The following is a 13,099-nucleotide window of genomic DNA, read 5'->3' as shown; positions in this document are numbered from 1 at the left end:
AAATATTACGGATTCCTTGGCTTAAACATGAAGTGAATTTTTTCTTCGGAAATGCCTAATTCAAGATAAAACCAGCATGAATGTAAACAGAAAAAAAAGCTCAACAGAAACTTGCAAAATCACAATGTCATCGCAAACGCACGCTGATTACCCCGGAGAAATCAAGGGACAACTAAGTTAAACAGAGGAGGGAAAGGGGTCGGATTCACTCTCACTACACAGCAGCAGCACTCCGGGAAACAGAGCCAGGAGACATCGGCTGCCATGAAATAAAACGCTATCAGCTCGCTGGAAAAAGGAAGGGGCTTCCTGGGCTGCTCTACGGCCAGCATGGCAAGGGGTGGGCAGGAGGAGGACCACGAGCCTGCGGTGACGCACCAAGCCAGGAGTTCGGAAAGTGAGGTGCCGCGAAGACCCCACTCCCTTGCGGTGGGGGGTGCGGGGGTGGTTTTTTTAAACACTTATTTCATCAACTTTTATTTTGAAGTCGGGATTCAGGATGCAGAAGAGTCGGCGCCAGGCAGCAGCAGACACAAAAGCCCCTTCTCCCCGCACCACGCACTACCTGTCATCCCTCCTCCTCCTTCTCCTCCACACTTTGCCATCGCTCCCACGCAGCCGCTCCCCGCCCTCCCCTGCCGACACCCGCCCGGGTCCCCATGACAACCCGCCCCTCTCCTCCTCACCTCGGGCACCCCCCGCTGCCCCTCCCCCCGCTGCCCCTCCCCCTCGGGTGCCCCTCCTCGGGGGGTCACGACCCCTCTCCCCTAAACGCCAACAAACCCCCGGGGCCGCGAGGAGGCGGAGCCCCCCGAGGGCCTGCCCCCACCCGGGAGGGCGAGGGATCGAGGACCGAAACTTGTGCCGGGGTCCCCGCGGAGCCGCGTCCGCCGGGGCCGGTGGGGGGCGGGGGAGAGAGCGCCGGCGAGGCCGCTCACCTTGAAAGGGTTGTTGAGATCCGGGTCCGCGAACGGGTTACTGTCGAAGTCCGACATCTCGCTCGCGGCGTCGGCCAGCGGAGGGCCCAGGGGCACGGAGAGGGAGATGCCGCCGCCGAGGCTGCCGCCGATGCCGCCGCCGCCGCCCCCCTTGCGCGCTCACGTCGCCGCCGCCGCGGAGCCGATCCCGGGCCAGCGCGACGGCCTCCTATTGGCGACCCGGCGGGCCCCAGCTACTGAGCATGCGCGGTGCGCCCGGGGCGCCTGCCCGTCCTGGGCGCTGCTCCGCCGCTCCGGGTTTTCGCGGGAGCTCAGTCAGGCATAGGGATAGGAGCGCGGAGGGAGGGAGCAGGGAAAGGGCTGAGGTGGAGCCACCCGCTCAGCCCCGGAAGGGACGGGGTTCGCGATTGGATCGTGTGGCGGATGCCGGCGACAGGAACCAGGTGTGCCACGGAGGGCTCACCTGCAGGCCAGGTGGAGGGAGAGGCACCCCCGTGACTCCTCCCTCCCCCTCTGCCCTCCCCCTTCGTGATTCCTCCCTCCCCCTCTGCTCCTCCCCCTTCTACCTCCCTTGTGGGGGGAGGGGAGGTGTGTGGTTAAAGCGCACCGCCGGGGCTTGGGTCGTTCTTAGTGGTGACCGATGATGTGTGTGCTGACGTGGAAGGTCTCCCGAGGGAGAAGGGGAGCCGACCCCCTTCCCTGGAGCCCACCTCAAATTGCTCTCAGCTCTCGTCTTTCTCTGGCAGTTGGGGTCGTCACCAAAAGACGGAGAAGTGGAGAACACAGTCACAGGCTCTCTCAGGAAGCTCCCTGGGGTTACCCCAGAGGGTGTCCTGGAAAGACCCCTCAAAAATGGCTACTTCCCCGGAAGTGACGTGATGGGGGTGGAGCCTGGATCAGGGCTCCAGGCCGGGGTGCCCAGGGGTTGGTGTCTGAAATTGGAAGAGGGTGTGAGTCCCGTGGACTTCTTGTTTGGGACCCAGCTTTGGGAACTAGCCCAGAAAGGGCTGGGGGAGGGGGCGGCGGATCTTCCTATGTTTCATTGTGTTTTTATTTGTTTTGTTACATTTTAATTAATGTAATTACATTTTAATCTGCCTCACGCCATAGGTTTGACACCCCTGGGATGGAATTCAGTTCAATTCGATAAACGTTTATTAAGCACTTACTATATGCCAGGCAAGCTGGGGATACAGAAAAGAGGCTCCTCGTGGAACTTACAGCCTGAGGTGGGGGGCGGGGGAGAGACAACATGCAGACAAATACACACAAAGCAGGTTGCGTACATGAACATGCACACCTCTCCTTTAGCATCATGGCAAGCAGTCAGGAAGATCTAGTCATCTTTCTTGAAAGCTGGGTGACACTGTTCAAGTGTATCAGAGTAGTCACTTATGTACAATTAATTATCTTCTCGGTATCTCCCAAGAACTCTAAAACTGTAAATTATAGAGCACTTATATGTCAGCAATAGACTAGTCTACAAAATTCACAGATTACAGACTATCTACTAAGGCCTGATGAAACCTGACACCAAGGCTTCTATGATCAGACAGTCAGAGGATGGAAAGATGAGTTACAAAGTAACCACCTAGTAACCAAGGTCCCTTCCAACTTTAAATCAATGATCCCATGACCAGCAAATTCACAGAGGGTTGGGAAAAACTCCTTCCCACGCAAGAATACCTGTAACCTTGCATCCAAATCACCTCACGGATGCAGCAGATACCCCTCAGAGGGGCAGATGCAGGTATGATTACAGGTCTTTTTACAGTATCTTCCCCTTCTTACTCTGGAGTATGCTGCCATCCTTCTAGACATTCAAGAAATCATTCACTCTCCCTTACCATATATATCCAATAAGTTGCCAAATCATCGTTTCTACTAATATAACATCTCTTTCATCTTTTCAGTTTCCCTCTGTGCTCACAGTCACCATTCTCATTCAGAGTCTCAACACTTCTGGCCTGGACTATGGCAGCACTTTCCTAACTGGTCACTCTACTTTAATCTTTCCCTCTATACGTTCTACTCATAGTAGCCAAAGTGATTTTTCCTAAAGGACCATGTTACTCCCCTGTTCAATAAATCCCAGGGGCTCTGTACTGACTCTGAGACCAAATATTACTTTGTCTTTATCCCATCCTTTTTCATTTTCAATTTTTATGTTTCATAATTCACATATTGCCATATGAGTATATAACTTTAAAATAAGTAACTATACTTATATGTATCGTTGACTCAAAGACCTAGAGCTAGAAAAGACCTCAGAGACTATCAGTCTGGGTATGTGCTAAAACAAAATTTTAAACTGATAAAAAGTTAAAAAGGTTTAAAGATATCTACAGCAATGAAAAAGGTGGGAAAGTGCCCATTACTAAATCTCCTGAACATACCAGGAGGTTCAATGAAGTCAAGACACATTAAATCAAAACAAAACAACTTGTCACGTTCCCCATAAACCATTACCAATGGCTTGATGGTTGCTGAGAAATAAAGTTCATCATCTTCACCAGGATATAGAACATTTAGGACCATTTTGTAAAGTTCCAATACTGCAGCTGAGAACACTTCAAATGTGATACATTTAACTACTACTTCAAACATATTTGTCAATGGTGATGCCCCCACAATGAATACCTTGCTGGGCAGAATGCCTGTGAACTGCTACCTGGAAAGCTAAGTCAGAAGCAGGGCAACAGAAAAAAGCATCTAAGCTGGTGCTGTCCAACTCCAGAAATGGGACCCACTACACTATAAATAAGTATGCCTGCTGGTCACATATTGACTTGGAAAACCACATATTAACATTATCTATGTTCTATTGTATTTTTATTTATTTTGTTAGATATTTCTCAATTATATTTTAATCTGGCTCTGGCCACTCTTGGGGATGTTGTGGAACCAGGGCTATGTTTGACCCCTTTGGTCTAAGCAGCTATATATAGTTTGGTGAATATGGTGCTGAACTTTGTCAAGAAAGTCTCAGTTCAAATCTTGCTTCAGGCACTTACTAGTTATGTGACTGGACAATTCACTTAACATCTCTGAGCCTCAGTATCCTCATCTGTATAATGGAAATATTGATAACATCAGCTTAGGTGGTTTGTTTCAGCAACCAAATGAGATATGTGCAAAGTGATTTGCAAATCTTACATTACTGTATAAAATGGTAGCTATTATTAGTCTAGGAGACCAATAGAACATAATAGTATGACTGGATAGCATTAACAACCAACATTCTAATTGGACAAGTAGTAGAAAAAGACTGACAAAGGGATCTTATAACCCTGAGGCATGCTTTGTTATATGGACTTTTCCCCACTGACTGCTTTGTTTCAGCTCATTCAAGAAGTATTTTTTAAATGCCTTTTGTGGTATGGCTACTAAGGAAGCTTTGCAAAGTTTGGCTAAGATATGGCCACTTTCCTCACAGAGTTTGTAGGCTAATCCTGTCCTTTGCATGTTGTCTCCTCCAGTACATTATGAGCTCCTTGAAAGGAGCAACCATTTTTGCCTTTCTTTGTATCTCCAATTCGTAGCCTAGCACCAACATACAGTAGGTAATTAATAAACTGTTAACTTGGGGGAGAGATGATCACCTCTGAAAGTGATCATCACCTTCCTTTGCCCCTGTGACTGGTTCTTTCTTCTACCCTTCCTGAAATTAATTTGTCAATCAATGAATGTTTATTTATTAAGTATGAGCAGAGATGTTTTTTATTCTGTTTTTGTATTCCCAAGGTCATAGTAGACATTTAATAAATGCTTGTTGATTGATTAAGCAAATGAGTGTCTATTATAGTTGTAAAGCATAAGATACTACCTGTAGCTTCAGAGAATCAGACTGATAGAAGTTTCAGGGAAGCGTATTTCAGCTAAGGAGAAGAAAGAACTCCCTAATCTAATAATTTCTTCAGTTGTGTCCAGCTCTTCATGCTCATGCTGTCCTTGGGGTTTCCCTGGCAAAGATACCAGAGTAGTATGTAATTTCCTTCTCCAGTGGATTAAGGCAAATCAAGGTTAAGTGACTTGCTCAAGGTCATACAACTGGTGTCTGAGGCTGGATTTGAACCCTGATCTTCCAGACTTCACAGAATTACTGAAAGGGCAGCACCATGTAAACAGTAAAGCAATCTCTAAATATGAGCTGAAATTAGTATTTCTGTTCTGTATATCAAAAACAATAATTATATACTCTGTAATGTAGTTTGCAAAGACTTTTCATTTTCAGGTTTTAGACAAATGCAACAGTGCTTGAAATCTCCCAAGGCAGTACTTGATGAATTGTCAAATGACTAAAAGGAAATAAGTGCTTTAGGAATTACATGGGAGAAGACAACACAATAGATAAGAATGGTTTTTGAAGGCTTTATGGAGAAGAAGGGACCAAAATAAGAGTAGAATTTGAGTAACTGGAGAAAATGAGAGGGAAACAACATACACAAAATTTCAGGAGTTACAGTGAGCACACTTAGTTTGCCTGGAGGGGGTTTCAAAAGCTTACTGAAGATGATAACATGATAGATGTAGGCTGTAGGCAGCTTTCCCTCAGAAGTGATTCAGAGCAAACGTGCAATAATTTATTATTAAGAAACCACAAAACACTGAACAATATTGAAAGTAAAACTTCTATGCATAACCAAAATCAACTCTTCAGCTACTATATCCCTGATCTTTGAGAGTCTTTTTAAACCAATTGTTACTAAAGCTGTGTCCATGTTTCTTTACCACTTATCTGTCCAATTCAAATTGTAAGACATCTGAAAAGAGGCTGTATGTTAATTTCACATTGTGTACACTGCTTCAGGGTACAACCAATACTCAGTAAACAGAATTAATCATTAAGGAGAATGGGGAATGTATTTATCTTACCTCAAAGGGATTGCTGAAGTCTGGACTCACAAATGAGTCAGAAATGTAAAGGGACATGTCTCTCACTGGGTCCATGGAGAAGAGTTATTACTGCTGCTTCTATTTCCTATACTATATTATGAGATAATATGACCTTTCTCCAAGACAAGTTCAGCTCTTCCATTGGCTGGCCTTCATGAAGTGCCATCAGAGATGGTGGTACCTATGGAATGAGAAAAGAAATACACATTTTTTTTTATTTTGTTTTTTGTCACAAGGCAGGGTTCATTCTGAAGGGGAAGGGTGAAATGACATGTATAGTCATCTATTATATATAGTCATTATATAATAGACAAAAATCAGCAATTAAACTTTACAAAAGTATTACTCATATAGCTGGAGCCCATGAGGATTTAGAATAGAGGTTCTCATTCTCAGTTTGTGAACTTAATTTTTTTTAATAATTATATTTCAGTATAATTGGCTTCCTTTGTAGTCCTATGTATTTATACATTTTAAAGCATCATTTTGAGGTGTCCATAGGCTTTACCAAACTACCAAAGGGATCTGTGATACAAAAATGGTTAAGAATTCCTGATTTAGAAAAGTTCAGATTGTGCTTTTTTTTCCCCCTGTTCATTTATAACATATGTAGCAAGGACTCTGGCTCTCTCTTCCATACGCAGGCTATTACATCTTCTGTCGGGGCACTATAAAGGCACTATGAAAAGTTGAGTATCTCTCCTCTTCTTCATGGGCTCAAGCCCCCCATTGGCTGTTTTCTCCCCATTGTTAGGAGCTTGTAACCAGCATCCCAGTTCCATTTAACCACTTAATATCAGGTAGCTTTTCCAAAGGCATATAACTTCAAAGATATAACAAACAAAAAAAAACATACAAACATTTCTCCCAATATCTCCAAGGCATATTTTGCCCTATGTATTTTCAGTCTCTGGTGAACTGGGCTTAAAAATTAGCTCCAAATCAGCTAGGACCAAATAGGTAGGACCAAATAGCATTGGTCCTACCAAGTTCATATCCAGATGTGACATGACTGCCATATTAATCCCTCAAATGGGCTGAGGTCCCAAAGATCCCTCCCAAAGACTGCTCCCTGCTCCTTGGGGCATTGATGCCATTGGTGCTTCATTGGCTCTGGAATCTTAACCTAAATACTGATTCCCAGATGCTCATGGTTCACTTCCCCAGCTGGGATGGGGAAGTCACTAAAGCTGAGAAGTCTTTTTGAATACCTCTGCAGCCGGTAAGAAAGATTCCCATTCACCATGTGTTATGTAGACTGGAGTCAGTTACACAATATCTGTGCATGCTCTGCATTCTCTGCAAGGCATTTCCTTTACTCATCACCACAATTTTCCCAGAAGCAACTCTCTAGCGTCCTTCATGTAGAGCAGTTACATCAGCCAACAAACTAATGACATGCACTAGAACGCATTGGTCATATATTTATAATAAAACCCATACTCACACAGTATTAACACCTAAGTAATGCACATATATTTTGGGAAGCTAGGTTGTTCAGTGGATAGAATGCTGAGGTTAGAGTCAGAAGACTTGAGTTCAAATCTAGCCTCAGCTACTTACAAACTGTGTGATCCCAGGCAAATCCCTTAACCTTTATTTGCCTTAATTCAACTGGAGAAGGAAATGGCAAACCACTCCAGTATCTTTGCTTGAGAAAAATGGTCGGTGGAGTCACAAAGAGTTGGACACAACTGAACAACAACAGGTATACATATTGGAAACATAGTATAGTTTGTATAAAGTTTACTCTCTGTATCTGTCCACAGTAGGAATGGTGCTTTTGGGCAAGATAACCAAAAGACTATGGAATTGTAAAACCATTACTTATTCTGATGAATTTGACAGATACTGTAGTAAAAAAGGAATTAAGCTCCTACAGAAGAATGTAAGAAAGTGAAAAATGGATGATAAAATCAGCACAAATAAGTGTGTTTCTGGAAATTCCAGAGGAATTACTGTTATCTGAAAGGACATAAATCCATATACAGTTTTCCTTCTAAAAATGGTTTTTAAAATTTCTCACCTTTGTGAAAGCAAACTTTTAAAAAATCTACATTAATTTGAGTACACTGGAAAGAACATAGTGGCATTTATAAAAACAATTTTACCAAATGCACAGGATTAAAAATAAATCCCAAACTAAGCACATGTGACTAACTGATATTTTCTAATGCTCCCATGATTTCTCACATGGTAAAAATTAGATAACTAAAGCCAAGTATTGCCAGGTCTTGATTGCCATTATATCATGTCAAGTGATGCTATCCAAAAAAATAAAAGATTTCTGTCTAATCCATGATATGGAGCAAACTCTAAGAAGCTGGAGACAAATGCTTGACTTTTCAGTCAATAACAGGAAATAGAATGAGAAGAAGTATGTTTAAATAGGTCTGTCCCTCATATAAGTTCTATATTGATATAGAACTTTCAACGAATAACAAGTCATTTATATATGCCAAAAAAAGAATTGATTTTTGTACATGTGAAATGGAAGATTGATCAATGAGAGTCCGGTGCTTAGATAAGGCTATTACTGCTTTCAACCCCCAAGGATCCCTGGTGAATTTCCTACACAGGTGCCCAATTCGAAGTGTGCCGAAGTGTTCTTTGACTGTTCTGCTGACTTGATGCATGTTGATGACAAGTTGGCTGCTCAGCCAGAGCAGACTATGTAAAAAAAGACAAAAACAGATGAATTTTCTTACTCTCGCTGGCATCTTTCAAGTAAGGAGGAAGAAATACTGTGTACCTCCAAATAGGGAGAGAGGTAGAAAAACAGTAGCAGGATGTGCTCTTTCAGCTGTCTTATCATATTGAAATACCATGTGGTCACAAATGCATGGTGCCTGTGTTTCTTTTGTCCCTGAGGTATCTGTTCTTTGATGACCTTAAGTGAATGAGTATCAGGTAGCAACTGAATAACCTTTACATAATACCTTAAGGTTAATAAAGCACTTTCCATTTTTATTTTATTTGATACTCAAAACAACATTATAAGATAGGTGCTATTATTAGTCTCATTTTATAGGTGAGGATTTTAAAGACGACTGAGATCAAGTGACTTACCCAGGAGCACACAACTAGCAAGTATATGAGGCAGTGTTTGAACTCAAGCATTACTGACTCTATTGACAATGTCACCTAAATTCCCCTTTACAATAATATCCACTATAATATCCACTATTTTAATAGACATAGAAGAACAGAGGGCATATTAGTCAGGTAAAAATGTAGAATTAAGAAAGTACAAGATCTGTTCTACTGAACGTAGAAGAGAAGACACAATGAAAAGATCTCTTTGAATTCTCTGGCTTTGAGATTAAAGGACCTGGGTTGGAATCCCACTTCTGTCCTTTACTATGTATGTTCCCTAACCTCTCTGGGCCCCAGTTTCTTCAATTAGAAAACAAGAGAATTAGGTTAGAAGACCTTTAAAGTCACTTCCAAATTTAAATACTATGAATTCTGGGCTGGTGTTGTAGAGGTGGCCTGTTGAGTATCTTATAATGATTTCCAAATATGTTGATGAAATATACAGAATAAAAGATTAAGAGTTGGAAGATACTTAAGAGTTCATCTAGTCCAACACATTCATTTTATGGATGAGGAAACTGAAGTCCAAAGACATCAAGTAATTTGCCCAAGGTCATACAGGTGATCAGTAGCAGAAGGAAGATTTGAACCCAGGGCAGTTAACTTCAAAATCAGCATTCTTTCTCTTCTACAGTGTCGCCTTAACTCTTTCTTTCTTACCCATGACTATAGTATGTTGATCCCCCTGGTTTCAAATTAAAACCCCTATCGATTATCAAATAAAATCAACAAGCGAATATTCAATTCAAGTATCATTTAGTATGTGTCCAGAACTGAGCTAGGTACTAGGAATACAACAACAAAATGATGAAAAAGTTCCTGCCTCGAGGAACTTATATTCAACTAGGGGAGACAACAGATATGTAGCTAAGTAAATATAAAATATGCAAACAGTAAATACAAAGTAATTTAGAGAAAAAGAAGGAAGCATTAACGATCAGGAGGCTCAGAAAAGATCTTGAATAAGATGAGGTGCCACTGCCAAGCCTTGAAGGGTGCTAAATGTAGCTGAGTGTGTTAGGGTTGCTCCCTGCCTTTGGAATGTGGACATGTCCATCTACTTCCTTCCTTCTCCCACAAAGTCAGGACTTCTCAAGTAACCACTCCTAACTCCAGCCCTACAAAGAGATTTCTTTGAACTTTCTTGAGTGGGAAAACAACAGATAGGCACTGTGATTCAACAATGCTCACTTCCCATCACCAGAAAAACACTATTTTTAGCTCTTTGGGATTAAGAAGATAGTCCAGATTTGCACTACTTTGAGAGGTATTATTTATAAAAAATAAAAAAATCAATATCCACAAAATTCTCTTTTGGTTTCTGAAGCCCTAGTTGGGGGAAGAACTTCTACCCTCACATTCAGAGAGTGGGGGGCTTATCCTCTGTGTTTCTTTATCTTGCTCTCATTCTCTGCTTAGCCACTTTCTCCCTTCTCTCTGTCTTACCCTTCACCAGTAACAAAGGACACAACCACAAACATATGTGGTATTAATGAAAACAGAAGGCATAGACATAAGTTTAAAGAACAGGAAAACTCAGGAATAGTAACTGGTTTTCCAGGGCAGGGAAGGAAGAAAGAAGATAAGGAGGAATAGAGGGAATACATGAGTCACCATCCTCCTCAGCAGATTTCAGCAGACACAGTCTCTCTCCTTTTAGCCCTAGGGATTTAACACCCTTGATCCTGACAGTGGCAGTCAGAGCTGCTACAGTCAGCTTTTCCTCCATCTTTTCAACAAACTAAACATGACAGCCCAAACTGGAACTCCTCATGATAAACCACTGGCAATCAGTTCCCCCAAAAAATCACACCATGAACTGCCTTTCACCCTTTCCCTGTATCCTTTTCTTCCTGTTGATCATTGCAAGCCAAAGGATTTCATGTTTTCCAATAGGGCATCATAATCCAGAATATATTTTCTCTCTCTTTTTAAAAAATAATTAATTTTTAGTTTTCAACATTCATTTCCATAAGATTTTGAATTCCAAATTTTCTTCCTCTCCTTCCCATCCCTCCACCCCCATGCAATCCGATATAGGCTGTACATATACATTCATATTAAATGCCTTGTCACATTGGTCATGTTGTAAAGAAAAATTAGAACCAATGAGAGGAACCATAAGAAAGAAGAAACCAAAAAAGAGAGAGAGAGAGCAAATAATTTGCTTCCATCTGCATTCAGACTCCATAGTTCTTTTCTGGATATGGATAGCATTTTCCACCATGAGTCTTTTGGAGTTGTCTTAGATCCTCGCATTGCTGACAAGAGGTAAAAGTCTATCAAAGTTAGTCATCGCACATTGTGGCTGTTACTGTGTTCAGTGTTCTCCTGGTTCTACTCACTTCACTTTGTGTCAGTTCATGTACGTCTTTCCAGGTTTTTTTGAAGTCTGCCTGCTCATCATTTCTTACGTACAGTGGTACTCCATTACATTCATATATCACAACTTGTTCAACAAATGTATTTCTCTTTGGAAGAGAGAGATGCTGAGTTATATAAAGATTCCAAGACATGAGGTAAAAAGGGAAGTAATTTCCAGCCTTGGGGACAACCTGTGCAAAAGCGTGGAGCCAGAAGGAAGACTTCTTGCTAAGCATTCCTGTCCAGCCCACTGTTCTCAGCCTCAGTCCCAGCCACTTCTCAGTGCTAATATTGCAACAGCAACTGACTTACTTAGAGGAGTTAGCGAGGTTGTGAAATTCAAATATTGACTGTATTCTATATTCAATTCTGTAACTCTCTTCTAATATTTGATGCCAAAGCCCAACCCTCTTCTGTCTCCAAGTGAAGAAGGTTACGAGTTCAAAAGTTCAGTCTTTCTTGCTCAGAGCCGGATGCCGAAAGGTTAAGCCTTCCCACAATCACTGTTAATTAAATAAAAACTCTGAGCTTGGCTTTCGAAGTTTGGTTTTCTCATAAAGCATTCTGATTCTGTGGGAATTGTTATCTCAGCTACACCAGAAAATCCTTCCTGCCGAGGGGAAGTGTATTATTTCACATAACGTCAGTCTCTGAGAAACTGCACGATTATCTGTGCTGTCTTTAAGAATCATATTAGATGATCTTCTCCCATCTTAAGACTCCATCCTGGTAAATTTTAGGGGGTCTTATCTTACTCCCAGGCACCTTTGAGTCTGCCCCTGTCTGATATCAGTGACCCCAAGATGCGTCTGGCTCCCATAAATTCACAAAAACTCTCCTTAGGGACAGAGAGCAGTTGGCTTGGTACCGTGTGTGACCAGTCATGCTCCTCCAACCCCCGGCATGGCCAATTCCATAACCAATGACTTTTGTTCTGTTCTTTATTATCTGCTTATGAAAGTGAGTTATGTCTTCAATTCTGGGTCCTTTGTCAGAGACAGTGCCATTGACCCATGCACTATGAATCAGTTCTGCACCCTATTAATTAACTTGTCTTTCGTATAGAATTGCCTCAGTTTACCCTTTTGTTAAATTTCGTGTGTGTGTGTATAAAACCATATTACGTGTGCTTCCATCAGTTCTTTCTCTGGAGGTGAATAGCATCTTCCTTCATAGGTCCTTTGAGTTGGTTTGAATATTTATAATACTCAGAATAAGTCATTCGTAGTTACTCTTCAAGCAATATTGCTGTAACTGTATACAAGATTCTTTTGCTTGTGCTCATTTCCCTCCAGTATTTCATGCAAGTCTTTTCATGTTTTTCTAATATAATTACATTAATTTCTTACAGCATAGCAATATTCCATCACAATCATATACCACAACTTATTCAGCCATGCGCCAATTGATGGGCATCTCCTCAATTTCCAGTTCTTTGCTATCACAAAGAAAGCTGCTATAAATATTTTAAAACATATAGGTTCTTTTCCCTTTCCCTAATCACCTGGGGAAATAGAGCTAATAGTGGTATTGCTGGCTCAGAGGATATACACAGTTTTATAACGCTTTGGTCGTAATTTCAGATTACTCTCCAAAATGGTTGGATCAGTTCTTAGTTTCACCAACTATACATTAATGTCCCAGTTTTTTCACATCCCCTCCAACATCATTTTCCCCTTCTATAATTTTAGTCTACCTGATAGGTGTGAGATTATGTCTCTAAGTTGTCTTAATTTGCATTTCTCTAATCAATAATGTTTTAAGAGCATTTTTTCATATGTAGTTTTGATTTTTTTTCACCAAAA

The 13,099-nt window shown here is 41.7% G+C and overlaps 1 protein-coding gene across 2 annotated transcripts in view; it reads right to left on the bottom strand.

The window, feature by feature from the left end:
- SCAMP1 (secretory carrier membrane protein 1) overlaps positions 1 to 13,099 on the bottom strand; it is a 119,204-nt gene that overhangs the window by 91,291 nt on the left and 14,814 nt on the right. The window contains exon 2 of one of the 2 annotated variants that reach the window (XM_072606409.1): positions 5,814 to 6,015. In XM_072606409.1, the coding sequence (XP_072462510.1) occupies positions 5,814 to 5,888 (75 nt within the window). In that variant the 5' untranslated portion in view covers positions 5,889 to 6,015. Of the gene's footprint in view, positions 1 to 938; positions 1,144 to 5,813; positions 6,016 to 13,099 lie in introns of those variants that run through there. The other variant, XM_072606410.1, reaches the window with a different exon arrangement.

This window comes from Notamacropus eugenii, chromosome 4 (assembly GCF_028372415.1).
Source record: "Notamacropus eugenii isolate mMacEug1 chromosome 4, mMacEug1.pri_v2, whole genome shotgun sequence".
In the NCBI taxonomy this organism is placed as follows: domain Eukaryota; kingdom Metazoa; phylum Chordata; class Mammalia; order Diprotodontia; family Macropodidae; genus Notamacropus; species Notamacropus eugenii.
This window is presented reverse-complemented; position numbering and strand designations above follow the sequence as displayed.